General features: G+C 44.1%; 1 protein-coding gene across 1 annotated transcript in view; it reads right to left on the bottom strand.

The window, feature by feature from the left end:
• Window positions 1–9,583: 9,583 nt before the first annotated feature.
• The window catches only part of LOC141134113 (extracellular calcium-sensing receptor-like), a 44,814-nt gene continuing 26,711 nt past the window's right edge, over window positions 9,584–27,686 (bottom strand). Inside the window, exons 6-8 of the mRNA XM_073623698.1 lie at window positions 20,864–20,959; window positions 14,118–14,241; window positions 9,584–10,527 (exon numbers count right to left, since the gene is read on the bottom strand). Of these exons, the coding sequence (XP_073479799.1) occupies window positions 9,584–10,527; window positions 14,118–14,241; window positions 20,864–20,959 (1,164 nt within the window). The remainder of the gene's footprint in view (window positions 10,528–14,117; window positions 14,242–20,863; window positions 20,960–27,686) is intronic.

The following is a 27,686-nucleotide window of genomic DNA, read 5'->3' as shown; positions in this document are numbered from 1 at the left end:
TCTGATTTCAGAAAAATACATAATTTTCTGGGAGCTATGGTAAAAAGTATTTTTATAGCCAAAGATGCGGGCTTAACATGTGGACAAAAACATTTGAAAAATGCTCCAGAGAGTATAAACTAAACACTAACTCAATTCTACTGTATACTCACCTCATCTGGCTCTGCACTATACAAATTATTAAACTCAAATGAGTAAATGCATAATTACTACACCAGGTATAGGCAGCACAGTGGCTTGATGGCTAGCACAATTACCTTGAAGCGCTGGGGTAATTGGTTTGAATCATGGTCAGAACTGTACCTGCATGGAGTTTGCATGCTCGCCTTGTGTTTGCATGGGTTTCCTCCCAAGACATTCTGGTCAGTTAATTGGCTCCTGTCTAAATTGACCCTAGTATGTGTATATGCATGGGAGGTAGGGGCCTAAGATGGTAAGTTCCTTAAAGGACAGGGACTGTTATGTTTGTAAATTTTTGGCGCTATATAAATACCTGCAATAAACTGATGATGTGCTCCCTGGATGTAACGCAACATAAAAAGTGTCCTACACTTACCAGGTAACAATATTTCCAGTTTGTTGTTGCATGCCGATTCTTGTTATTTATAGGGAATGACAATAAAATTTGCAGAGGAAAATTAACTCTATGCTCACTGTCTCTGCACCTAGCAAAATCACATATAGAGCAAGTCCATCAAAGGTGTTTCTGCAAGTGTTAAAACAAAGGAGTCTCTGCAGGCATTTCTCATGGGTCATCCATTATTATTTCCAGCGGGAATTTAGCATCTGTCAGATGGAATCTCTGGTCTTAAAGCCTCGGAAATTGACAATAAATAGATAATTGGCATCTGCTTGTATATTTATCGCAGCCAGAGGCTTTAGGTCAACTGTTAAACTGCTTTTTTTATTAAAAATTCAGACTATATATAGATATATATATATATATATATATATACAGTATCTCACAAAAGTGAGTATATCCCTCACATTTTTTGTAAATATTTTATTCTATCTTTTCATGTGACAACACTGAAGAAATGACACTTTGCTACAATGTAAAGTAGTGAGTGTACAGCTTGTATAACAGTGTAAATTTGCTGTCCCCTCAAAATAACTCAACACGCAGCCATTCATTTCTAAACCGCCGGCAACAAAAGTGAGTACACTCCTAGAAGAGTGGAAATGTCCAAATTTGACCCAAAGTGTCAATATTTTGTTTAGCCACTATTATTTTCCAGCACTGACTTAACCCTCTTGGGCATGGAGTTTACCAGAGCTTCACAAGTTGCCACTGGAGATCTCTTCCACTCCTCCATGATGAAATCACGGAGCTGGTGGATTTTAGAGACCTTGCGCTCCTCCACCTTCCATTTGAGGATGCCCCACAGATGCTCAATAGGGTTTAGGTCTGGAGACATGCTTGGCCAGTCCATCACCTTTACCCTCAGCTTCTTTAGCAAGACAGTGGCCGTCTTGGAGGTGTGTTTGGGGTCATTATCATGTTAAAATACTGCCCTGCGGCCCAGTCTCCGAAGGGAGGGGATCATGCTCTGCTTCAGTATGTCACAGTACATGTTGGCATTAATGGGTCCCTCAATGAACTGTAGGTCCTCAGTGCTGGCAGCAGTCATGCAGCTCCAGACCGTGACAATCCCACCACCATGCTTGACTGTAGGCAAGACACACTTGTCTTCGTGCTCTTCACCCTGTTGCTGCCACACACGCTTGATGCCATCTGAACCAAATAAGTTTATCTTGGTCTCATCAGACCACAGGACATGGTTCCTGTAATCCATGTCCTTAGTCTGCTTGTCTTCAGCAAACTGTTTGTGGGCTTTTTTTGCATCATCTTTAGAAGAGGCTTCCTTCTGGGATGACAGCCATGCAGACCAATTTTATGCAGTGTGCTGTGTATGGTCTGAGCACTGTCAGGCTGACCCCCCCCACCCCTTCAATCTTTGCAGCAATGCTGGCAGCACTCATACGTCTATTTCTCAAAGACAACCTCTGGATATGATGCTGAGCACGTGCACTCAACTTCTTTGGTCGACCATGGCAAGGCCTGTTCTGAGTGGAACCTGTCCTGTTAAACTGCTGTATGGTCTTGACCACCGTGCTACAGCTCAGTTTCAGGGTCTTGGCAATCTTCTTATAGCCTAGGCCATCTTTATGTAGAGCAACAATTCTTTTTTTCAGATCCTCAGAGAGTTCTTTGCCACGAGGTGCCATGTTGAACTTCCAGTGACCAGTATGAGAGAGTGAGAGTTATAACACCAAATTTAACACACCTGCTCCCCATTCACACCTGAGACCTTGTAACACGAATGAGTCACGTGACACCGGGGAGGGAAAATGGCTAATTGGGCCCAATTTGGACATTTTCACTTAGGGGTGTACTCACTTTTGTTGCCAGCGGTTTAGACATTAATGGCTGTGTGTTGAGTTGTTTTGAGGGGACAGCAAATTTACACTGTTATACAAGCTGTACACTCACTACTTTACATTGTAGCAAAGTGTCATTTCTTTAGTGTTGTCACAGAAAAATACATAATAAAATATTTACAAAAATGTGAGGTGTGCACACTTTTGTGAGATACTGTATATATATATATATATATATATATATATATATATATATATATATATATATATACATATACATATACATATACATATACAGGGGGTCCCCTAGTTACAAGCATCCGACTTACAAACGACTCCTACTTACAAAGGAGGGAGACAACAGGAAGTGAGAGGAAATCTACCCCTAGGAAGGGGAATTCACTCCTGTAAGAGCTATTATGGGGAAAGGGTACCTCCACTGATGCTTTATCACCAAGGCTTGTTTCCACAACAACCCAAAATTTTCAAAATCCATTTGTCATTGGGACAGAAAGTGAGGTGAAATCTTCTGAACAGGGGCACAGACAGCAAAACAAATGTTACAGGGGTGTTAACCCTTCCCTATGCTATCCAAAAAGCTTAAAAATCGTTTTTTTGGCTGAAGCTACACCTAAAAAATGTACCTGTTCTGACTTACAAACAGATTCAACTTAAGAACAAACCTACAGTCCCTAACTTGTTTGTGACCCGGGACCCCCTGTGTATATATATATATATATATATATATATATATATATATATATATATATATATATATATATTTGTAAGAAAGAAAAAAGTTTGTGAAAATTCCAGCAAGCTAAATACACAGTTGACATGCATATGCAGCATGTGCACTATTTTACCTTTCCATATATTTTAATACTGTTCAGCCAGTTTTTTTTGAATGTCACATGTCCTTGTTCAGTTCTGCAGCTTTTTTTATGTCGCCTGCCCTCTCACAGGACAACTAATGTATCATTGCATCAAGCAGGTCCCTGATGTGCTCTCTTCCTGCTTAAATCTGCCCAAGCACATCTATCTGCAGCTGCCAGTGCCTGAAAAATCTTAGACTCAAAGCCTGAGTAGCCTAAAGGTTCATCTACTCAGCTCTGCAAACAGTCAACTTTCCCCAGCAGAACAGTGAAAGTGGTTGTAAACCTCTAAAATGAAAAATGAACAAAGCATATCCTTTCTATAGTATGTACTTGCCTCAATACAAAGTGCAGGGTGTCATTTCTGTCTGCTCTATCACTCCTCTTTCATCTGATTCATTCTGAATGATACACCACAGAATCTCAGGAGATCCCCCCCCCCCCAGCACACAGAGGGTGATTGACAGCCTCAGCTATGCATGTTTCCCTGTGAGACCGTGTAGAGGGAGAGTGTCAATTTCCTCCACTCAGGTCTCAGATCACACTCAGCTCTATGCTCTATGCTGTGCACTGTGTGGCATCAGATCCCACCCCCTGCCTTATGGAGCAAAAACATGCTGTGTAAATTCTGTTCTTTGAATGGTTGTGGAGAGGAGCTGGCTGCAGATAAACAGGTACACTGTAGGAGGATTTGAGATTTCATCTCTGTGTATCACCTGAGGCCAGTCACTTCACTGGGTATATGCAAGCCTTTACAACCACCTTAACATATGAAGAGGAGCCCATGGCACTGGTCCCACTGGCTAAACAGCTTGTCTGCCCTGTGGGAGCCATCTGTGATGGTAGGAAGCAGGGAGGATGGCTGGAGCACGCATGGAACGCAGCTGCATCTGACGTCACCGGAGATGATGTGATGCATTTCTGAGCATGCGCACTGTAGATGGAAAGAACAGGCATGCTCCTTTTTCAAGCTAAGGGATTGCAGGGGCAAGCATGCCTTATATAGTCCACCATCTAGTGGAAATAGTGGGGGATGACAGGAAATGGAAGCAATAATGAAAAAAGGGGGGAGAGGTAGTACAAGTTGGATGCCATCTAGTGAATAAACTATAAAATGTTGACAGCTATTGTAATGGAGTAGTAAATTGCCTGCCGTTGGCTTGCTATAGTTTTTGGCTTGGATAGTTCCTTTGTCATGATTGATAAGGGATAGTGATGGGCGCAAATTTTGCACCATCGTATGCTTTAACATCGTATGCTAACTTAGCGATAGGTCTATGGGAGTCCAAGTACATCTGGAATAACAATCCCTTTGCCAAAAACCTAGTGTTTTTTGGGCGCTATATTGACAACATCATAATCATTTGAGATGGCTCCCCAGACCTCATCACAGACCTTGTACAACACTGAAATGATAATCCTTTTGGACTGTCATTTAGCTTTGTCCGAGATCGCGACAAATTAGCTTTTCCTGATCTTGAAGTCATTCATGACAAAGGAACTATCAAAGCCAAAAACTATAACAAAGCCAACGGCAGGTTGCGATCGCGACAGATTTGTACCAATACCAAGGATTACATTGAACAAAGTGCCTTACTTACCACTAACTTAATAGACAAGGGTTACCCCAATACCCTAGTTCAGGAAGCGCAGACCTTTTACCTTCACGGTAAACCTGCAAGTAATGAAAGGGAAGCTTTTGACAATTCGACTCGATTTGTGACAAAGTTCCATCACAAATATTGGAATATGGAACATATTCTTGAGAAACACTGGAATATACTTACAGAGGACCCATATCTCAAAACTGTCTTTCCCACCAAACCTCGCGTCACATATTGTACAGCCCCCAACTTAAAGAAACAAGATTGCCCCAAGTAAATGACCCCCCAAAAAACCACTTAGCTCACTCAATTATGTCTCATCCCCCTCATAGGCATGTTCCAATGCAAAAAGGCTCTCTGCAAAACATGCACCTTTGTTACCCATAGGAAAAAAAACATTTCTACCAAAGGCAAAACGTACAAATTCAGCGACTATTCGCCCTCTCAGAACACGATTTGATGCCGACTAGTTGAAGAGGGATTAGACCAACACAGTACCCCTCGCCATTTCACACAGTGTCACCAAAAATCCACCAAATGCCTTGACGTTTGGGTGGTAGAACAGATCCCAAAGAGTCTCCCAGAAGCAGAGAGGTTTCATCGACTCTGTGAAAGTGATACATTTTGGATATACTCTCTTGATACCCTCTCGCCAGGAGCGTGCTCGGATGAGGGTCTGGTATGGATTTTTGGGTGGACCCCCACGCCATTTTTTTAAAAATGTTGGCGCGGGGTTCCCCTTAAAATCAGGTCTGGTATGGATTTTGAGGGGGACCCCTACGCCATTTTTTTAAAAATTTTGGTTCAGGTTTCCCCTTAATATTTCATACCAGGCCCTTTGGGGGGACCCCCATGCCATTTTTTTTAATGACTTTTATCTGTATTGCTGAGACCAGACAATTCACAAGTAATTTTAAATGACTTTTTTTCCTTTAGAAATGTCATTTTGTGCAGGGACTGTTCTAAACACGGAAAAAATATGCCACTTTACAGGCATACTATAGACACCCCCCAGGTATGAAATTTAAAGGAATATTTCACTTTTATTGTTTCACTTTAAGCATTATTAAAATCACTGCTCCTGGAAAAATGAACGTTTTTAAAACTTTTTTTTCCATTGATACATGTCCCCTGGGGCAGGACCCAGGTCCCCAAACACTTTTTATGACAATACCAAGCATATAAGCCTTTAAAATTAGCGCTTTTGATTTCTCCCATAGACTTTTAAGGGGTGTTCCGCAACTTTCGAATTTGCCGCAAACACTCAAACTTGTTCGCTTATCGGCGAACAGGCGAACACTCGACTCGAACATCGGGCTCATTCCTATCTGCCACGAGATGCAATGCCACTTGCCACCCAGAGCCTGCCGCCAAATGCAGTGTGTCACTTGCCCCCCGCAGAGGTTCATGCTGGGACCTGTAGTTCTTCACTTTTGGGGGTCACATCCCCAAAAGTAAAGGACTACAAGTCCCAGCATGAACCCCTGATATCATTAAGGATGAAGAGCACTGGTGTAGGAAACCAAGTGATTTGGAACAGATTCACAATAGTGATGATTTTTTGGGGGGGCAACAAAGGGGAAAGACTGAAACAACATTTCTTTACAGACTTTTATTGAAAGACCTTCTTGATTGAAATTGTTTATAGATACAGAGTATTTAATATTATAATTTACAGTTGAGATTGTTCATAGACAAATTGTACATACATAGTGTGATACATATGATGAATGGTTGTAATGGAAATTATATTTAAATTGTTTGTAGTATTATGTATAACGAGTAAGGATGGGCTCAAGCGTGTTTGCAACTGCATGTGTGTAGCCCGCAAGGAAGTCGGCACTGCACAGCGCTTATCACAGGCAGTGAGACAATTTCCTGATCTGCGGCTGCAGAGATCTGGAAATGTCTCATTGCTTGAGATAAGTGCTGTGCAGTGCTGACTTCCTGGCGGGCTACGCATGTGCGGTTGCGAACACTCCTGACCCCATCCTTAATAACGAGCACTGGGAATTGTGATTCTTAAGGGCTTTGGCACTAATTGCTCTATATTCAGAACATAACTAGTGTATATTTATACATATTTATATATAATATATATGTTTATATTATATTTATATAGTGTATATATATATGTGTGTGTGTATATATATATATATATACACATACAGACAGGTCCATAAATATTGGGACATCGACACAATTCTAATCTTTTTGGCTCTATACACCACCACGATGGATTTGAAATGAAACAAACAAGATGCACTTTAACTGCAGACTTTCAGCTTTAATTTGAGGGTATTTACATCCAAATCAGGTGAACGGTGTAGGAATTACAACAGTTTGTATATGTGCCTCCCACTTTTTAAGGGACCAAAAGTAATGGGACAATTGGCTGCTCAGCTGTTCCACGGTCAGGTGTGTGCTATTCCCTCATTATCCCAATAACAAGGAGCAGATAAAAGGTCCAGAGTTCATTTCAAGTGTGCTATTTGCATTTGGAATCTGTTGCTGTCAACTCTCAATATAAGATCCAAAGAGCTGTCACTATCAGTGAAGCAAGCCATCATTAGGCTGAAAAAACAAAACAAACCCATCAGAGAGCTAGCAAAAACATTAGGTGTGGCCAAATCAACTGTTTGAAACCTCCTTAAAAAGAAAGAACGCACCGGTGAGCTCAGCAACACCAAAAGACTTGGAAGACCACGGAAAACAACTGTGGTGGATAACCGAAGAATTCTTTCCCTGGTGAAGAAAACACCCTTCACAACAGTTGGCCAGATCAAGAACACTCTCCAGGTGGTAGGTGTATGTGTATCAAAGTCAACAATCAATAGAAGACTTCACCAGAGTGAATACAGAGGGTTCACCACAAGATGTAAACCATTGGTAAACCTCAAAAACAGAAAGGCCAGATTAGAGTTTGCCAAACATCAAAAAAAGCCTTCACAGTTCTGGAACAACATCCTATGGACAGATGAGACCAAGATCAACTTGTACCTTGAGTGATGGGAAGAGAAGAGTATGGAGAAGGAAATGAACTGCTCATGATCCAAAGCATACCACCTCATCAGTGAAGCATGGTGGTGGTAGTGTCATGGCGTGGGCATGTATGGCTGCCAATGGAACTGGTTCTCTTGTATTTATTGATGATGTGACTGCTGACATAAGCAGCAGGATGAATTCTAAAGTGTGTCGGGCAAAATGATCTGCTCATATTCAGCAGAATGCTTCAGAACTCATTGGACGGCTCTTCACAATGCAGATGGACAATGACCCGAAGCATACTGCGAAAGTAAAGAGTTTTTTAAGGGAAAGAAGTGGAATGTTATGCAATGGCCAAGTCAATCACCTGACCTGAATCCGATTGAGCATGCATTTCACTTGCTGAAAACAAAACTGAAGGGAAAATGCCCCAAGAACAAGCAGGAACTGAAGACAGTTGCAGTAGAGGCCTGGCAGAGCACCACCAGGGATGAAACCCAGCGTCTGGTGATGTCTATGCGTTCCAGACTTCAGGCTTTAATTGATTGCAAAGGATTTGCAACCAAGTATTAAAAAGTGAATGTTTGATGGATGATTGTTAATCTGTCCCATTACTTTTGGTCCCTTAAAAAATGGGAGGCACATATATAAACTGTTGTAATTCCTACACCGTTCACCTGATTTGGATGTAAATACCCTCAAATTAAATCTGAAAGTCTGCAGTTAAAGCACATCTTGTTCGTTTCATTTCAAATCCATTGTGGTGGTGTATAGACCCAAAAAGATTAGAATTGTGTCGATGTCCCAATATTTATGGACCTGACTGTATATATATTGTGTATATTGCACTTGATTAGAGCAGCATTTGGTGTTTGGAACAGCAGGATAGTGAAAAAAAACAACTTTTATTTTAAAGAGATTTTCCATCACTTCCTGTCCTGTCAGTTTCTTCTTCTGAGTAGAAAAGACCCCAAAATGGATATAGACAGCTGTAAAAACCTAACAGAGGCTCTAGGCCTTCCCTGCTCTATTCAAAACAAAATAAAAAGCTTTAGGCTGTGTTGGGATTTCATAACCAAATGTAGATACATCTCTAGATTTCTTCAGACTCCCACAGACTCCCTTCATTTATGACAGGGGATGTTTTGCCTTTCTTTGAGCCAAAATTGTGAAAGGTTAAAATAGATGGACATTTTACTTTTCTAAGTGGTATTAAAGGAGAAGTATGGCCAAAGATTTTTTGGCCATACTTCTGCTATGGATCACAGGAGTGCGGTGCGTTCTGCACTCCTGTGATCCATTTTTAGCCGACAGCAGGCTGAAGCCTGCTGTCAGCTGAAGTCACAGAGCCGGCCCAGGCTCTAAAAAGATCCTGATCATATGGTCGGGAGCCACCCAGAAGCCTGGACTGGCAGCTGGCTCAGCCTCTCAACGATCTGCTGAGAGGCTGAGCCAGCCCCTCACGACCCCTCCACAGCCCATTGTGCCAGTGATAGCTGGAAGAGAGAGCAGTGAGCCGGAGTTTGACAGTCCCGGCTCTCTGCTCAGAGTGGAGGGGGAGAAGTGAGCGATCATTGGTGTTTAATTGCTCAGTTCTCACTGCAGAGCCGACAGGGGACAAATGCAGCTTCGGATCGCATTCACTTATATATTTATGACTGTTTGTTTTCTTTAAACCCCAAACTTCTCTTTTAACTTAACAGATTCAATACAACCCAACTAAAAAAAAAAGACCAGTCACTGATGCAATGTACATATTTTGGAAGCTGTTGGGGTGTTAGCCCTATCTTTCCTCATTAGCATTTCCCTGGAGTTCATGTGTGGTCTAAACAATATGATGAAACATTTAGGAAGGAACATGCAGAAGACTAGAGCCCAGCTGGAAGCCAATATGGCAAAGATCTCCATTGCCACTGTGTATTTGCCCTGAGCACTGAGGGTTGCTGGGATATAAGATATCCAGACACTCAGGAAGGCCAGCATACTGAATGTGATAAACTGGGCCTCGTTAAAGCTGTCAGGAAGTCTCCGAGCCAGGAAAGCAACCATAAAACTTATAGTGGCCAGAAGAAATAGGTAACCCAACATGGTCCAAAAAGCAAAAGTAGAGCCCTCATTGCACTCAGTAATAATGAGTTCTGGGTAAACATGAGTGTTGTACTGTGGATATAGTGGAGCTAGAGACAGCCAAGTAATGCACAAGATGACCTGTACTAAGAAACAAAGTGTTGTAATTGCATAGGCCACCCGGATATTAGTCCATTTTTTCAGCCTACTTAATGGTTTGACAGCCAAGAAAGCAAGCAACACCATGATTGTCTTGGCCAAGATACACGATATGCAGAGAACAAAAGTCAAGCCAAATGTAGTCTGACGTAACAGACAGCTTTCCCTGTTGGGGGACCCAATGAAAATCAAGGCGCTGAGAAAGCACAGTGTTAAAGATCCAAGAAGAAGGCAACTTAGAGAATAATTGCTGGCTTTAACTATGGCACTATGCTTGTTCTTTGTGAAAATTTTTAGAATCATGGTTGGAACAAAAGAGGACCCAATGCTGATGATCGCCAAAGAAAGTCCAAGAAGATCATCATAAGAAAGGTAATCTATACTCTTTTGAAGACATTTTGTTTTCTGATGGTCTGGCCACTTATCCCAAGGACACTTGTAGCACTCAAAAGAATCTGCAACATGAAACAAAAGAGCATGTGTCATTTGGACTGACAGTGTACTTTAGTGTTTTGTTACTGGTCTCTATACATTGTGACAGATTAAAACCTTGTGAAAAATGAATTGATTAACTTTTCACAAGAACAGCACTGTGTTTCCAATACAGTTGCTGTTAAAAAAAACTCTAAAAAAAACTCTAAAAAAAAAAAAAAACTCTAAAATTAAAAAAAATATAAAGGGGGTAGCTTACCCTTTTTTTACTTTCAAAAGTTTTATTTATTTATGGTAGAGCAGAATTTTAACAACATGTGGGCCTCGCAGTGCCAAGTATGGAAGTACAAAATACAAATATGTAGTTCAAGAGAATAAACCTTCAATATTTATAGCAATCCAGCAATCACATTATGTAGGATGTACCACTAAAATAAAACGTGGTAACCTATAAAGTGGTAGGGCTTTAACTTATAGTAACATAAACATATGAAAGAAGGTATCATCTTGGTAATATAATTCACATATAGGCAGGCCTAGTACATACCAAGAGTTACGCCAAAATAACATTACTAGCACATGCGACCCAAAATCACATAAACTAAAAAAAACCCGAAAGAACTGCACAATAGATGAAAGAAAAGAAAGAAGGGAAAAAGAAATAGTAGACAAGAGGAAAGAGAGACCTCTAAGGGAAGAGCTAGATCTAGGTTAATTGAGTGGGTTAGGCCGGGGAAGAGGAGCTCAGGGACCCTACTACATTAATAGTCTGAGAAAGAGGACTATGGATATACGTTGCCCAAGGTTCCCAAGTTCTTTCAAAGACAGACTGACGATCAATAATAATACTTGCACCTTTTTCATGAATCATAATCTATGATACTTTATGCTTCAACCTTCTAAAGGACACTGAGGGTGTCTTCCATGCTCCAGCTATAACAGTCTTAGCAGCTAATGAAACAAAGTACACCAGGCGCTTTAATGGATGAGGCCACCCGGATGGGAAATCATTGAGCAGTGCCAAACACAGTCAACTTCTGGAGCATCTAAAACACCCTATTCCGAAAATCCCTAAGCCGAGGACACTCCCACCACATGTGCAAAATAGAACCTCTTAGTTTGCAATTGCAGAAACATTCTGCGGGAGTCGTAGCATACATCCTGGCTAGGCGAGCAGGGACCAAATACCATCTGGACAGAATTTTAAGACTAGCTTCTATTAGTGAAACATTCATGACCCCCTTGTAGGAGATCTGGGGTCTGGAGTCCAGATCAACCTCAACATTAAGGTCCCTTTCCTAAGCCAGCATGTATGGCTGTTTCTGAAAGGGGGTGAGCAGTGACCTATACACCCTAGCTATACCACCTCTTGTACCCTGGTCATTAGTAGACCATTATTCATAATCTGTCACTGAGGGGGGTTCTCCGGAGGGCCCGATAGATCGTAAAAAGTTGGATATTTGAAAAAAGCAGAATGTCTCAGAAGAGGGCATCTCTAAGACCGAACGACAATGAGATAAGGTGAATGGCCCACAGTGAGTGAAAAAGTGACCGATGAGGTACAGACCTTTGTCTGTCCACCATTTAAATGCCTTAATATCTATACCTGTAAGAAAATTGGGATTATGAAATATGTGTGCCAATGGGGAATATTCGGAAATCAACAGAGGATTGGGCTTCAATCGGTCCCAGAGAGCCAAAGAATGAGATAGTGTAGGTGATTGAATTAAGGTTCTATCTTTAGGGGATCAATTGTATAGGACAAAACGGCCTGATGCTCCAATTGTACACAGTCTGGTCTCTTGTGGCGGGAATAAACAATGGATAATTGCATCAATTGTGCTGCCTTGTAATAGGCGTAGAAATCAGGAACGCCTAAACCCCCTTTGGATCTAGGTGTATACAAAGTGGAGCAAGCCAATCTAGGACCCTTGGGACTCCAGATAAATTTCAACACTTTGGTTTGAGGGTGCAGGAGATCCGTCATAGAAACGGCAACCGGCAGGGACCGAAAACAATACATGCGTTTAGGTAATAGGGTAATTTTGACTGCGTGAATCCTACCCAGCCACGAGAGATCATAAAGGGTCCAACTAGAAAGCAAGCGCTCCAAACGTTTATAGCAAAAGGATAATTAGCCACATATAACAATGCATAAGAGGGAGAAAGATTACCTCCTAGGTATGGGAGGGCATCAGCCTGAAGGAATATTAATGTTCATAGCAGAGGACTTTGTCTCGATTACCCTGAGCAAAGATACCCTACCGAAATCACGTAGTATTCAGAGTATATTCGGAATCGAGGTACAGTAAGGGAGCCTGGTTACCCATTTGGAGACCACACAAAAGGTGACAGGTATAAAGATAGATCATGTAAAACCGAAGTATCTAACTAAAAACTATTTTAGCTGTCGCAGTCACAGATCTCGTGGTCGGCGGCGGGCGAGAGCGGCTCGTTGGCCATACGATGAGTGGGGGACCAGGAGCTGTGACAGCCTAATGTGCCCAGGATGTGTGCCTCTGGGGTCACTTACAGAGTGTTCCACGGCCGGCCGGGTGAGTAGCTCAAGCCTTAATTGGCCATCTTGGGTCCCGCGCACATGCGCACTCCACCTTACCCTTTTTTATGTTTGGCGGGTCGCCTTCTTTTTCTCTGTGTGCCTTTTTTTCTTTTTGGACTGCCTTACTATGTCTATAAAGGCTTATGCCCTGTACACACAATAGGATTTTCCGACAACAAAACCGTCGATTTTTTTACGAAGGATGTTGGCTCAAACTTGTCTTGCATACACATGGTCACACAAATGTTGTGGGAAATTCCGAATGTCAAGAACGCGGTGACGTACAACACGTACGATGAGCCGAGAAAAATTAAGTTCAATAGCCAGTGTGGCTCTTCTGCTTGATTCTGAGCATGCGTAGACTTTTGCGCATCGTACTTATGTACACACGCTTGGAATTTCCTGCAACAAGTTTTGTTGTCGGAAAATCTGAGAACCTGCTCTCAAACATTTGTTGGCGGAAATTCTGACAACAAATGTTCTATGGAGCATATACACGGTCGGACTTTCCGACAACAAGCTCACATCCAACATTTGTTGTCGGAAAATCCCATCGTGTGTACAGGGCATTAGTGTTGTCACCCTAGCACAAACAGTAAAAGCTGACATGTCAGCGCTCAGTGGGCTGGCACGTGTTCATTTTGATTGACACCATTGCCAGACACTTTTCAGTGCAACCACAGCACCAAGATCACCCCCAGCTCAGCTGACTTGAGTTGGTCATCCCTGATAATATAGTTGGTCAAGAAAACCCCATGAAAGCCCTACTTAGTAACAAGGAATCAAAAGTATTATACAGTACAAGCAGCTGATTCATCATGGGCGCCTTTTTTGGATTTTCCCTATAATTTTTTTGTGACTGACAACATGAAACCTGTGTTGTTTTAACTCATCACAAGTCTATGGGATATGAAGCAATTGTAGCTGGTGCTGCATGCAGCCAGATTCCCAGAGATATAAGATAATGTTAACAAGGAGCCTTTTTTTAAATTAATTTTGACAGAAATAGGTAGGGATAGATGACAGCGATCCAATACCAGAGGTGAAACTTACCTGACTGGTTGGAAATCTCTCCTTGTGCACAAGGGACACATTGAAGGCAGCAGGGTGGTCCTCTAGGTTTGGAAGCCTTCCGAAATCCTGGAGGACAACTTTGACTGCAGACAGAGATGGGGACCTGCAATTAAAGTGAGCATTTAAAGTTGAGTTTCAGCTAAAGTAATTTGAGAGATTGTATAAGTATTTGAATCTCTGTCATATTTTATTGCTGTCTGCAACCCAATTTCGGAGATTTTTCATTACTTCCTATCTTTTTGATGTTTGCCAAATAGTAGGCTGAAATCACCTGGAGGTGGAAATGCTTTTTTTTAGCAGAATTGGAAAAGCGTAGAAACTGGTGTGTTTGGATTGCTTCTGTCCAGACTTCCCCTCATGCCACGTACACAGGAGCGGAATTTCCAACAGAAAGAGTCCGATGGGAGCTTTTCATCGTATATTCCAACCGCGTGTATGCCCCATCTGACTTTTTCCGTCGAAAATTCATACAGGCTTAGATAGAGAACATGTTCTATATTTTTCCAACGGAACAAATTACTATCAGTACAAGGAAAAACACCCCCTAAATGGGACTTTGACAGACCACCAACTCTATGATAACAAAATATCTTTAATAACATAAGATAAAAAGACGTAAAGACGTCTACACAATGCATGAATACATTACATGAAAAACAGAACAAAAAATGCACAAATACAGATCATCATATCATATGTACTCTCCAAGGGGTGGTGTACCCTGATACTCAACGCGTTTCCAGAATTCTGATACCTTCATCAGGGGTTGAGTATATTTACATATGTATAAATTCCGATGGAATGATTCTATGTTCAAAGAGCATCAAGTAGAATGTTCCATGGATGCCAGACCATAATGATGGAAGAATTATAGGTGTACTCTGTTTCCAGCATCAGTGAATGTTGTTCAGAACTGCTTAGGAAGGATGGTCGTTAGAGCTTTTAGTATGGGCTACATAACGGGTGGATGGATATCCAGACGTCCCTATGTGAATGTGTCCTGTGGGTGCCCTAAGGGCACTGACAGACGGGAGGCACGCCATATACTGGACTTGGACACCCACAGGACACATCCACATAGGGACGTCTGGACATTCATCATTCATTATGTAGCCCATACTAAAAGCTCTAACGACCATCCGTCCTATGCAGTTCTGAACAACATTCACTGATGCTGGAAACAGAGTACACCTATAACTCTTCCATCATTATGGTCTGGCGTCCATGGAACATTCTACTTTATTTAATCGCCTTCGATGCTCTTTGAACATAGAATCATTCCATCAGAATTTATACATATGTAAATATACTCAACTCTCAACCCCTGATGAAGGTATCAGAATACTGGAAACGCATCGGGTATCAGGGTACATCACCCCTTGGAGAGTACATATGATATGATGATCTGCATTTTTTGTTCTGTTTTTCATGTAATGTATTCATGCATTGTGTAGACGTCTTTACGTCTTTTTATCTTATATTATTAAAGATATTTTTTTATCATAGAGTTCGTGGTCTGTCAAAGTCCCATTTATGCAGTGTTTTTCCTTGTTCTATCACACCAGGGATGGGACCACCACACTCTACATTTGACATGGTGGAGGTCTCTCTTTTCTCTAATTACTATCGGAAAAACTGCTTGTCTGTATGCTGTTCCGACGCACCAAAAACGGCGCATGCTCTGAAGCAAGTACAAGACGGAAGCTATTGGCTACTGGCTATTGAACTTCCGTTTTCTAGTCCCGTCATACGTGTTGTACGTCACCGCATTCTGGACGGTCAGAATTTGGTGTGACCGTGTGTATGCAAGACAGCTTGAGCGGAATTCCGTCGGAGCTCCGTCGGAAAAACCTTCAGAGTTTATTCCGATGGCAAAACCGGTCATGTGTACAGGGCATCACTTTCTGTCTGGGTAGCAGCAGACAAGACAGAAAGTAAGGAGAAATCTCCAAATTAGCTCAAAGTGAAAGGAGATTGAAGCCCTTTTCACGTTATCCAAAAGTCATGAGACTGACTGTCATGGACTCTCAAGCCAATAGTTTATTCACAGTAAGTATTGTCATGCCTCCTATTATTTATTTACATAAAGGGAGTTTTTCAACTTATCCATTAAGCTTGCCTTTCATTGGAGTGCTGCACTCATGCCCCTATTTCATGGACTTCCAGTCTGTGATTAAAACATATCCAATATAGATTCCACAATGTGGCCTATGTAGGGTGATATCTCTGATTTGACATGCTGCATAAGGAAGTATGCAAACCAGGTAACTGAGTTTAGATTGTAAGCTCCATGAGGAGGGGCCCTCCTATTCCTTCTGTGCTGAACTGTATTGTAATTGTACTGTCCCCTTTTTTATTGTAAAGCGCTGGGTGAACTGTTGACGCTATATAAATCCTGTATAATTATAATAATAGTAGGATTTCCAATGAAATCTGCACACGCATAACAGGAGATCTCATACATGGACTGCAAAGCAGTTCAAAATGACCTTTTACCGGTCCACAGAGTGCATTTATGCCTGTTTAGTGAGCAGAGATGACCGCTCCATTAGGTGCGCAGGGTCAGCCCCCCCAATCCATATGACCGGCCCTTAATCTACATGCAGGGCGCCGGACGCATGGATTTCAATGTTTTTTCTCTAATTGGCTTCAAAAAAGGGTGTGCTTCGGGAACAGAGCACTGCTCCCTGAGCCCACACAGTTGTGTGACATTAGCAAATTAATATTCGCTAATGTCTTCCTGCTCCTCCTCCCGGCCAATCAGGAAACAGGTCCTGAGACTCTATTTGGCCAGGGAGTCTTAGAAGAAGAGAAGCACTGGCCTGAATCTTCCCTTGACAAGCTGCAGCAGGTGGAGGGGCGGAGGGGCAGCTTGCAGGAGCCCTAACCCGGATCCAGCACCACCTCCTAAGGTAAGGGCATGGATGGCCGCCTTCCTGTCTGACCCGTCTGGGTGGAGGGGTGCTAGTGCGAGTGAGGGGGCCAGGGGCAGCTTCCAGGAGCCCGCACCACCTCTGATCATGACCCACCGTCCGATCGCTGCCTTCCTATCCGTCTCCCATGGGGGGGTTTGTGGTTGGCGGTTGTGCGCAGTGAGGGGGGCAGGCTTGTTTGCTGCCACCCCCCAAATATTAAGCACCAGCCTCCACTGTTGGTGAGGAACATTTGATCTGCATTGTCCTTATTCACTACAACTTTGAGTTCAGGTAATTCAGGGGCTCATCGCACATATACAAAAATTTATTTTAATAGCAATTTATAAAACCAGAAACATTTCCAAGAAACATATTTTAAAACTTTGCACTTGCCTTGAAATCAAGAATATTTGGCAAGTAAGGGAACTGTGCACAAGTATGCACAGAAATCGCCAATACATTAAATTACTCATATTTTAAAACTTGGTAGTTGGTCATAAATGAATTATAATGGTCACACCTGGCTCTCTCCATCCACCCAGAAAATTGCACTTTTGTTAATAGTGAACATTTGACTAGGGGGTGCCACAGTGTCATAGCTGCCAATCTTAAGGTGGTATATCATGCCATCTGAGTCCAGCCAGGGCCGGATTAACATAGGGGCTGGTGGAGCTGCAGCTCCAGGCCCCTCCCTCAATATAGGCCCATGGCAGTGGCTTATGAATATCTGTGTGCCTTCCTGAAGGAAGAGGAGCCCTCTGTGCACACATGGAGGAGACAAGTGTTAGTCACTGCAGCCGAGTCCTGTCTCTGTCGATGCTTGACTCCTATCACAGGATCTGTTACACTCACACAGATCCTCAGTGTCTGGGAGCTGTCTGGGGAAGGGGCGCTGATGTCCTAACCAGCAGGAGCCCGGGAGGAAGGACATCTCCCATGCTGTTGAGATAAGGTTAGTACATTTGTTAGGGAGGTGTTTTATTGTGCTAGGGGAAAGACTGCTGCTTCCCCCCATGTAATGTGCTCTCTTGTGCCCAGTGCCCACCATGTCATGTGCATTGCAGTGCCCCCATGTAATGTGCTGTGCCCACCATGTCATGTGCATTGCAGTGCCCCCATGTAATGTGCTGTGCCCACTATGTCATGTGCATTGCAGTGCCCCCCATGTAATGTGCTGTGCCCACCATGTCATGTCATGTGCATTGCAGTGCCCCCATGTAATGTGCTGTGCCCACTATGTCATGTCATGTGCATTGCAGTGCCCCCCCATGTAATGTGCTGTGCCCACTATGTCATGTGCTGTGCATTGCGGTGCCCCCCATGTAATGTGCTGTGCCCACTATGTCATGTGCTGTGCATTGCAGTGCCCCCCATGTAATGTGCTGTGCCAACTATGTCATGTGCTGTGCATTGCAGTGCCCCCCATGTAATGTGCTGTGCCCAGTATGTAATTTGCTGTGCATTGCAGTGCTCACTATGTAATGTACAGTGCCCACCATGTCATGTGCTGTACATTGCAGTGCCCACCATGTCATGTGCTGTACATTGCAGTGCCCACCATGTCATGTGCTGTACATTGCAGTGCCCACCATGTAATGTGCTGTGCCAACTATGTCATGTGCTGTGCATTGCAGTGCCCCCATGTAATGTGCTGTGCCCAGTATGTAATTTGCTGTGCATTGCAGTGCTCACTATGTAATGTACAGTGCCCACCATGTCATGTGCTGTACATTGCAGTGCCGCCATGTCATGTGCTGTACATTGCAGTGCCCACCATGTCATGTACTATACATTGCAGTGCCCACCATGTCATGTGCTGTACATTGCAGTGCCCACCATGTAATGTGCAGTGTCCACCATGTAATGTGCTGTGCCATACAGTGATCCCACCAAGTAATGTACAGTGCCCACCATGTAATGTGCTGTGCCATGCAGTGATCCCACCAAGTAATGTACAGTGCCCACCATGTAATGTGATGTGCCATGCAGTGCCCACCATGTCATGTGCAGTTCCCACCATGTCATGTGCTGTGCCCACCCTGCCATGTGTTGTGCCCAGCATGTAGTGTGTTGTGCCCACTGTGCAATGTGCTGGGCTGTTCAGCAGTGCCCACCATGTCATGTGCAGTTCCTAACATGTAATGTGCAGTTGCATTGCCCACCATGAAATGTGCTATGCCATGCAGTGCCCACCATGTAATGTGTTGTGCCATTCAGTGCCCACCATGTAATGCGCTGTGCCCACCACGTCATGTGCTGTGCCATGCAGTGCCCACCATGTAATGCGCTGTACCCACCATGTAATGTGCTGTGCAGTGCCCACCATGTAAATTACTGTGCAGTGCCCACCCTGTCGTGCTGTGCTGTGCCCACCATGTCATGTGCTGCGCCATGCAGTGCTTACCATGTAATGTGCTGTACCCAGCATGTAATGTGCTGTACATTGTCCACCATGGCATGTGCCGTGCAGTACCCACAATGGAATGCGCTATGCAGGGCTCACCATGTCATGTGCGGTGTCCACCAATGAATGTGCTGTGCTCACAATGTAATGTGCTGTGCTGTGTCATGCAGTGCCCACCATATCATGTGGTGTCATGCAGTGCCCACCATGCCATGTGCAGTACCCACCATATAATATGCTGTGCCCACCATATAATGTGCTGTGCAGTGCCCACTTGTAATGTGCAGTGCCCACCATGCAGAGGCGGCTCTAGGCTTTGTGAGGCCTTAGGCAAAACTTACACATGAGGCCCCACGGACTGGGACGCTCCATGATGAGGCCACTATTCCTCAGGCTGCGGGCACTATCTGATTTGTCCATCAGCTCCTAAGCCACAGAGTCCCAGTGGGGGTAGGCGGAGCCGCCGGCTTCAACTTCAGTGATTGAGAACAGGCAAATTAGGAGGCCGCGAGGCCCCTGTGAGTGCGAGGCCTTAGGCGACCGCCTAATTTGCCTAATTAGAGAGCCGCCTCTGCCACCATGTAATGTGCTCAGCTGTGCCCACCATGTCATGTGCTGTGCCCACCATATAAGGTCCTGTGCCCACCGTGTGCATGTGCTGTGTTGTGCCCACCATGCAATGTGCTGTGTTGTGCAGTACCAACCATGTCATGTGCTGTGCCCACCATATAATGTACTGTGCCTACCTTGTAATGTGCTGTATTGGGCAGTGCCAACAGTGTAATGTGCTTCGCCCGCCATGTAATGTGCTATGCTTCGCCCACCATTAAATGTGCTGTATCCATGTATCCACCATGTAATGTGTAGTGCCAACCATGTAATGTACTGTGCTATCCCCCCCCCCCCGTGTAATGTACTATGCTGTGCCCCCCACAGACTCACCCCCTCACCCTCACCCCCTCTCTCTCTCTCTTTCACCCCCTCTCTCTCTCTCATCCCCTCTCTTTCACCCTGTTCTCTCTCTCACCCCCTTCATCCCCCATTCTCTCTCTCTCGCCCCTTCAACCCCCTTTTTCCTACCACCCTCTCTCTCTTTCACCCTCTCTCTATTCCCCTTTTTCTCACCCCCTCTCTCTCGTCCCCATCTCTCTCATTCAGTGCCTTTCTCTCTCTTTTCCCCTCCCTCTCATCCCCTCTTTTTCAGCCCCCTATCTCGCTATCACCCCCCCCTCTCTCTCTCTCTCTCTCTCAAACACTCTCTCAAACCCCTCTCTCTCTTTAATTTAATTCAACAAAAAATTGTTTGCATTTTCATTTTATTTATTTTCATAAAAAGGCCCACCAAAATCCTTAGCACCAGGCCTATGTTGCTCTTAATCTGGCCCTGAGTCCAGCTGCCAGTTTACGATGTCATATAATGCTGGTGGGTCTCCATTTTCATCAAAGTAAAGCTCTTCGCCATTGTTTAGAGTGAGGCTGGCCTTCTTCATGTAGTACAAGAGCTGTAAAGTAGAAAAGTTTTACAATTTACTGCCTGAAATGTTTTCCCAAATTAAATAAAGGGATTTTATGGTCACCAGTTATAACCTTTTTTAAGTTGGGCATAAAACCAGTAAGGCACCAAACCTCTACTGAGTTGTAAATGCTCTCTATGTCCATATTGTGGATTTATCTACAGTACACTTGCGGTTCTAGCACTCAGCACTAGGGATGAGCCGAACACCCCCTGGTTCGGTTCGCATCCAAAACATGCGAACAGGCAAAAAACGTGGTCGAACACCGTTAAAGTCTATGGGACACGAACATGCATAATCAAAAGTGCTCATTTTAAAGGCTTATATGCAAGTTATTGTCATAAAAAGTGTTCTTGGGACCGCGGTCCTGCCCCAGGGGACATGTATCAATGCAAAAAGAAGTTTTAAAAATGGACGTTTTTTCGGGAGCAGTGATTTTAATAATGCTTAAAGTGAAACAATAAAAGTGTAATATTCATTTAAATTTCATACCTGGGGGGTGTCTATAGTATGCCTGTAAAGGGGCGCATGCTTCCCATGTTTAGAACAGTCTAACAGCAAAACTACATTTCTAAAGGAAAAAAGTAATTTAAAACTACTATCGCTAGTGCCGGCTATAATGAATTGTGGGTCTGGCAATACACATAAAAGTTCATTGATAAAAACAGCATAGAATTTCCCCACAGGGGAACCCGAACCAATATTTTTAAAAAAATGGCGTGGGGGTCCCCCTCAAAATCCATACCAGACCCTTATCCGAGCACCCCGCCCGCAGACCCCCACAACCACCGGGCAAGGGTTGTGGGGATAAGGCCCTTCTCTCCATCAACATGGGGACAAGGTGCTTTGGGGGGCTACCCCAAAGCACCCTCCCAATGTTGAGGGCATGTGGCCTGGTACGGTTCAGGAGGGGGGCCCTCTCTCGTCCCCCCTCTTTTCCCGCAGCTTGCCAGATTGTGTGCTCGGATAAGGGTCTACTGTGGATTTTTGGGGGGCCCACATGCCATTTTTTTTTTAAATTTGGCACAGGGTTCCTCTTAAAATCGGACCCCCCACGCCATTTTTTAAAAAATTTTGGTTCGGGGTTCCCCTGTGGGGAAATTCCTTGTCATTTTTATCAATGAACTTTTATGTGTATTGCTGGACCGACAATTCATTATAGCCGGCGCTAGCGATAGTAGTTTTACATGACTTTTTTTCCTTTAGAAATGTAATTTGCTGTCAGACTGTTCTAAACACGGGAAACATGCGCCCCTTTACAGGCATACTACAGACACCCCCCCAGGTCCGAAATTTAACCGGTTCAATACCGGGCATTTTCACCCCCTTCCTTCCCAGACCAATTTTTAGTTTTCAGCGATGTCGCATTTTAAACGACAATTGCGCGGTCGTGCGGCATTGTACCCAAACAAAATTGACGTCCTTTTTTCCCCACAAATAGAGCTTTCTTTTGGTGGTATTTGATCACCTCTGCAGTTTTTATTTTATGCGCTATAAACAAAAGAAGAGCGACAATTTTGAAAAAAACACACAGTTTTTGCTATAATAAATATCCCAATTTTTTAAAAAAAAAACTAATTTTTTCCTCAGTTTCGGCCGATACATATTCTTCTACATATTTTTGGTAAAAAAAATCGCAATAAGCGTATATTGATTGGTTTGCGCAAAAGTTATAGCGTCTATAAAATACGGGATAGATTTATGGCATTTAAAAAAAAAAAAAAATTATTTATTTTTTTTTTACTAGTAATAGCGGTGATCGCGATTTTTTTTCGTGACTGCAACATTATGGCGGACACATCGGACACTTTTGACACATTTTTGGGACCATTCACATTTATACAGCGATCAATGCTATAAAATTGCATTGATTACTGTGTAAATGTGACAGGCAGTGAAGGGGTTAACCACTAGGGGGCAGGGAGGGGTTAAATGTGTTTCCTAGGGAATGCTTCTAACTGTAGGGGACGCACAAGGGGAGGAGACTGATCGGTGTCCCTCTGTTCTGGGAACACAGATCGGTCTCCTCTGAGCTGACAGGACGTGGATCTGTGTGTTTACACACACAGATCCACGGTCCGGCCCGGTTAATGGGCAATCGCGGGTGCCCGGCGGACATTGCGGCCGCGGGGACGCGCACCGGGTCTTGAGCAACGCGGCGGGCGCATGCGCGCGCGCCCCCTAGGCGGCCGGGAACCCGAGGCCGTCATATGACGTCCACGCAGGATGGGAGATCCCATCTGTGGACGTCATTTGACTATAGGCCGGTGCTGAAGTTGTTAAAGGAATATTACACTTTTATTGTTTCACTTTAAGCATTGTTAAAATCACTGCTCCCGAAAAAACGGCCGTTTTTAAAAAATTTTCTTGCATTGCTACATGTCCCCTGGGACAGGACCCAGGTCCCCAAACACTTTTTATGACAATACCGTGCATATAAGCCTTTAAAATTAGCACTTTTGATTTCTCCCATAGACTTTTAAAGGGTGTTCCGTGGCTTTCGAATTTGCTGCGAACACCCCAAATTGTTCATTGTTCAAGGAACGGGCGAACAGCCAATGTTCGAGTCGAACTCATGTTCGACCCGAACATAAAGCCCATCCCTACTCAGCACCAAGACAGGAATTAGAAGAAATTCTCCAAATATGGACACCATCTAACTCATCCAACTCTGGTTATAATCCTTCCAAAGCTGCTAACAATGTTTTTGATGTCTGTCTCATTTGGGGAAATCTCCTCCCACTTCCTGTTCTTTCTGATACTCATGACACAAAGAAAGGAGAAAGATTCCCATTGAGGACATATTAAAACTTTACAGAACTTCTTATATTTTGTCACTTTATCTTTAACTTAAAAAAAACAAACATAGTGTAAATTAGAGTTATAATTAAATAAGTTATGAGATTTAATTAGATAGGATGGTGCAAAGCATCTGTAAGCCTTGTGAGTTGTGTACTCCATCTTATCTGTGATAAATGGGTCTTTAAATTAAATTTGTACTGGAAAGTTGATTAGGTCTGTGCAAATCATTTAAAGTCTGTTCTACCACTGGTTTGTCAATTCATTTTTAAAACTGAAGGAACACGCTTGACTATAAGGTGAGCAGCAAAAGAGCCATATATTATAAAAGAGTGATCCAATGACTGGATTCCATAATAGATATAAGAAGCCAGGAGTGATTCAGCCCAGGGGGCCCACCCATACCATAGATATCTGCCTGAGTGGTTCACTCAGCTGGAGTCAAACCGAAGGGATTCTGACTGGTTGCTGTAGCTTACTGCACAAATTAGAACAGTATGCATGGGGACTAGGGATGAGCTTCGAGTTAGAGTCGAACGTAAGTAACTTCGGCCATTCGACTGTTCGTCGAATTACGAACATTCAAGTGGCGCCCCATGGCCACAATTCACTGCGACATTGCAGTGCATTGCTGGCTGATGATTGGCCATGCATGCACTATGACCCACATGCTTTGGCCAATCACACCGCCGTCAGCGAAGAGAGCCATAATTGGCCACAGGCAGGGTGCCTGTGGCCAATTATGGCTCAGGGGGTTAAGTACACGCCCCGCACTATATAAGGCCGCCTGCACCTCGGCCGTGTGTAGTGTGTTGGTGGCGTTTGTTAAAGAGAGAGACAGAGACATTTCATTTAGTTTCAGCAGGCAGGCAATTCCTTCCTGGTGTTCTGTTGCTAATATACTTCAGGCAGGCAGGCAAGACAGTTAGATAGCTGCAGTGTATTGTGTATATATATATATATATATATATATATGCATCCCGGTTTTGTATATATATATATATATATATATATATATATATATATATATATATATATATATATACATACACTGTATACAGTTTAGCTTCATTTCACTGCAAACCTTTCCTGGTGTATTGTGTCTAATATACTTCAGCCAGGCAGGTGACTCACTGAGCTCAGTGCATTTAATAGCTATATATACAGGCTTGTATATATATATAGTCTAGCCAAGCCTATACCTGACTAGGCCATTGCCTGAGTACGCATTCAAAGACACTTTCAGGCAGGCAGACGACTCACTGAGCTCAGTGCATTTAATAGATATATACACAGGCTTGTATATATATAGTCTAGCCAAGCCTATACCTGACTAGGCAATTGCCTGAGTGGGTGTTCAAAGACACTTTCAGCCAGGCAGGTGACTCACTGAGCTCAGTGCATTTAATAGATATATATATATATACAGGCTTTTATATTTATATATATATATATATATATATATATATATATATATATATATATATATATATATATATATATAAATATATAGTCTAGCCAAGCCTATACCTGACTAGCCCATTGCCTGATTGCATGTTCAAAGACACTTTCAGCCAGGCAGGCGACTCACTGAGCTCAGTGCATTTAATAAATATATATGCAGGCTTATATATATATATATACATATATATATATAGTCTAGCCAAGCCTATACCTTACTGTAGGCCATTCCTGGTGTACTGTTTTTAGTAAACTTTAGGCTTTGTTTTGCTAATCTAATTGTACAGTATGTCTGGAAGGCCACCAAGGAGAGGCAGACACTCACAGGCCACTACAAGAGGGCAAGCAGGCTCTGTGTCTACAGCAAACAGTGCTGGTCGTGGACACAGTGCATCCTCAGCACATGGCCATGGGGGACGCTTGTCATTTTTTTCGGGAGCTGATCGTGTTGAGCCACAACATGCAGAAGAGTTGGTAGAGTGGATGACCAAGCCGTCCTCATCCTCCTCATCCTCTCTCACCCAGGCTCAGGGTACTTTATCTGCCAAAGCAGCTGCCAAAGCGACCTCTTCCCTTGGCTCAATGGCATCAGTCACTCCTTTCCTAGCCCCACCTGTCCTGAGGAGTCCCCCAAACTGTTTGACCACAGTGTTGAATACATGCTGCAGGAGGATGCGCAGCGTTTTGAGGGCTCCGGTGATGGTATACAGCTTGAGGAAGGCAGTTACTTGAGCCCAGAGAGAGGGGGTGCCAAGAAGGACAGCAAACTGGCAGTCATGTTGCCCCAGCTGCAGCATACTGCCAGGTTTGCTCCAGTGACGAGGAGGGAGGGGATGATGAGGTCACTGACTCTACATGGGTGCCTGATAGGAGAGACGAGGAGGAGGCACATCTCCAAAGAGGCAGGATGCCCTCCAGGGGCCAGCTTAAGGGCAGCCAACCGACTGCATCACACCACAGAGCTCCGCATGTGCAGGGCGCTGCTGTCTCTGCGCGTTATTCCAAAAGTTCTTTGGTGTGGGCCTTTTTTGAGACGTGTGCAGCAGATCACACTGTTGCTATTTGCAACATATGTCTGAAGCGTATCTTACCTGGCCAAAACAGCAGCAGCTTGGGCACCACATGCTTGAGCAGACGTATGTCGACCTGCCATGCAGTCCGTTGGCAAGCATACATAAAAGACCCATGCCAAAGAACAAAGCGGACCTCTCCTTGCTCCTCATCAGCTGGGATCTCCAACCCCACTATACCTTCAGTCCTCTCAGAAACCTGCACTGAGAGGAATGAAGGTGTAGAATTAGGGGTGTCACTGCCAAGTACGTGCGGGCAATCTGCTATTGGTACACCAACGTCCGATTGTACCAGGCAAATTTCCCTGCCCCAGCTGCTGCACCGCCGAAAGACGTTCGCTCCCAGCCATCCACATGCCCAGTGGTTGAATGCTAGCTTGGCTAAATTGCTAGCACTTCAACTGCTGCCTTTTCAGTTGATAGACTCTGCCCCCTTCTGTGAGTTTGTGGAATGTGCGGTTCCTCAGTGGCAGGTTCCCAAATGCCACTTTTTCTCACAGAAGGCAATTCCAGCTCTCTACCGGCATGTGGAAGGCAATGTCTTGGCCTTGCTGGACAGGGCGGTCAGCGGTAAGGTGCATATTACCGCTGACTCATGGTCAAGCAGGCATGGACAAGAACGTTACCTATCTTTCACGGCCCACTGGGTGACTCTGCTGGAAGCTGGGAAGGATGCAGGACAGGGTGCAGTAGTGTTGGAGGTTGTTCCGCCACCACACCTCCAAAATGCTACTAGTGGTGATTCTGACACACCTCTCTCCTCCACCCCCTCCTCTTCTTCTTCTTCCTCCATGGCCTCTTCCTATGCTGATTTGTCCTCGGAACCAGCGGTGCTCCATAGGCGTTCAAGGGGCAATGCAAGTAGGCAGGCAAAAAGATGCCATGCGGTGCTTGAGCTGGTGTGCTTGGGGGACAGGAGCCACACAGGGGCAGAGATTCTGTCAGCTCTGCAGGGGCAGGCTCAGAGGTGGTTGACGCCATGCCAGCTTAAGGCAGGAATGGTGGTTTGCAACAATGGCACCAACCTCCTCTCTGCCCTCCGACAGGGACAACTGACCCATGTGCCCTTTTTGGCTCACGTCCTTAACTTGGTGGTGCAGGGGTTCTTGGGCAGGTACCTGGGCTTGCAGGATGTCCTGAGGCAGGCCAGGAAAGTCTGTGTGCATTTCCACTGGTCATATAATGCCAGTGCTTGGCTGGCTGACCTCCAAAAGGAATTTAACCTGCCCAAGAACCGCCTAGTCTGTGACATGCCCACCAGGTGGAACTCAATGTTGGCCATGCTGCAGCGGCTGCACACGCAGCAGAGGGCCATCAATGAGTACCTGTGCGACTATGGCACCAGGACAGGGTCAGGGGAGCTTGGTTTATTTTCCCCATGCCAG

Source organism: Aquarana catesbeiana, linkage group LG03 (assembly GCF_042186555.1).
Source record: "Aquarana catesbeiana isolate 2022-GZ linkage group LG03, ASM4218655v1, whole genome shotgun sequence".
Taxonomy (NCBI): domain Eukaryota; kingdom Metazoa; phylum Chordata; class Amphibia; order Anura; family Ranidae; genus Aquarana; species Aquarana catesbeiana.
Note: the sequence above shows the minus strand (reverse complement) of the source record. Positions and strands in the feature narration are given on the sequence as shown.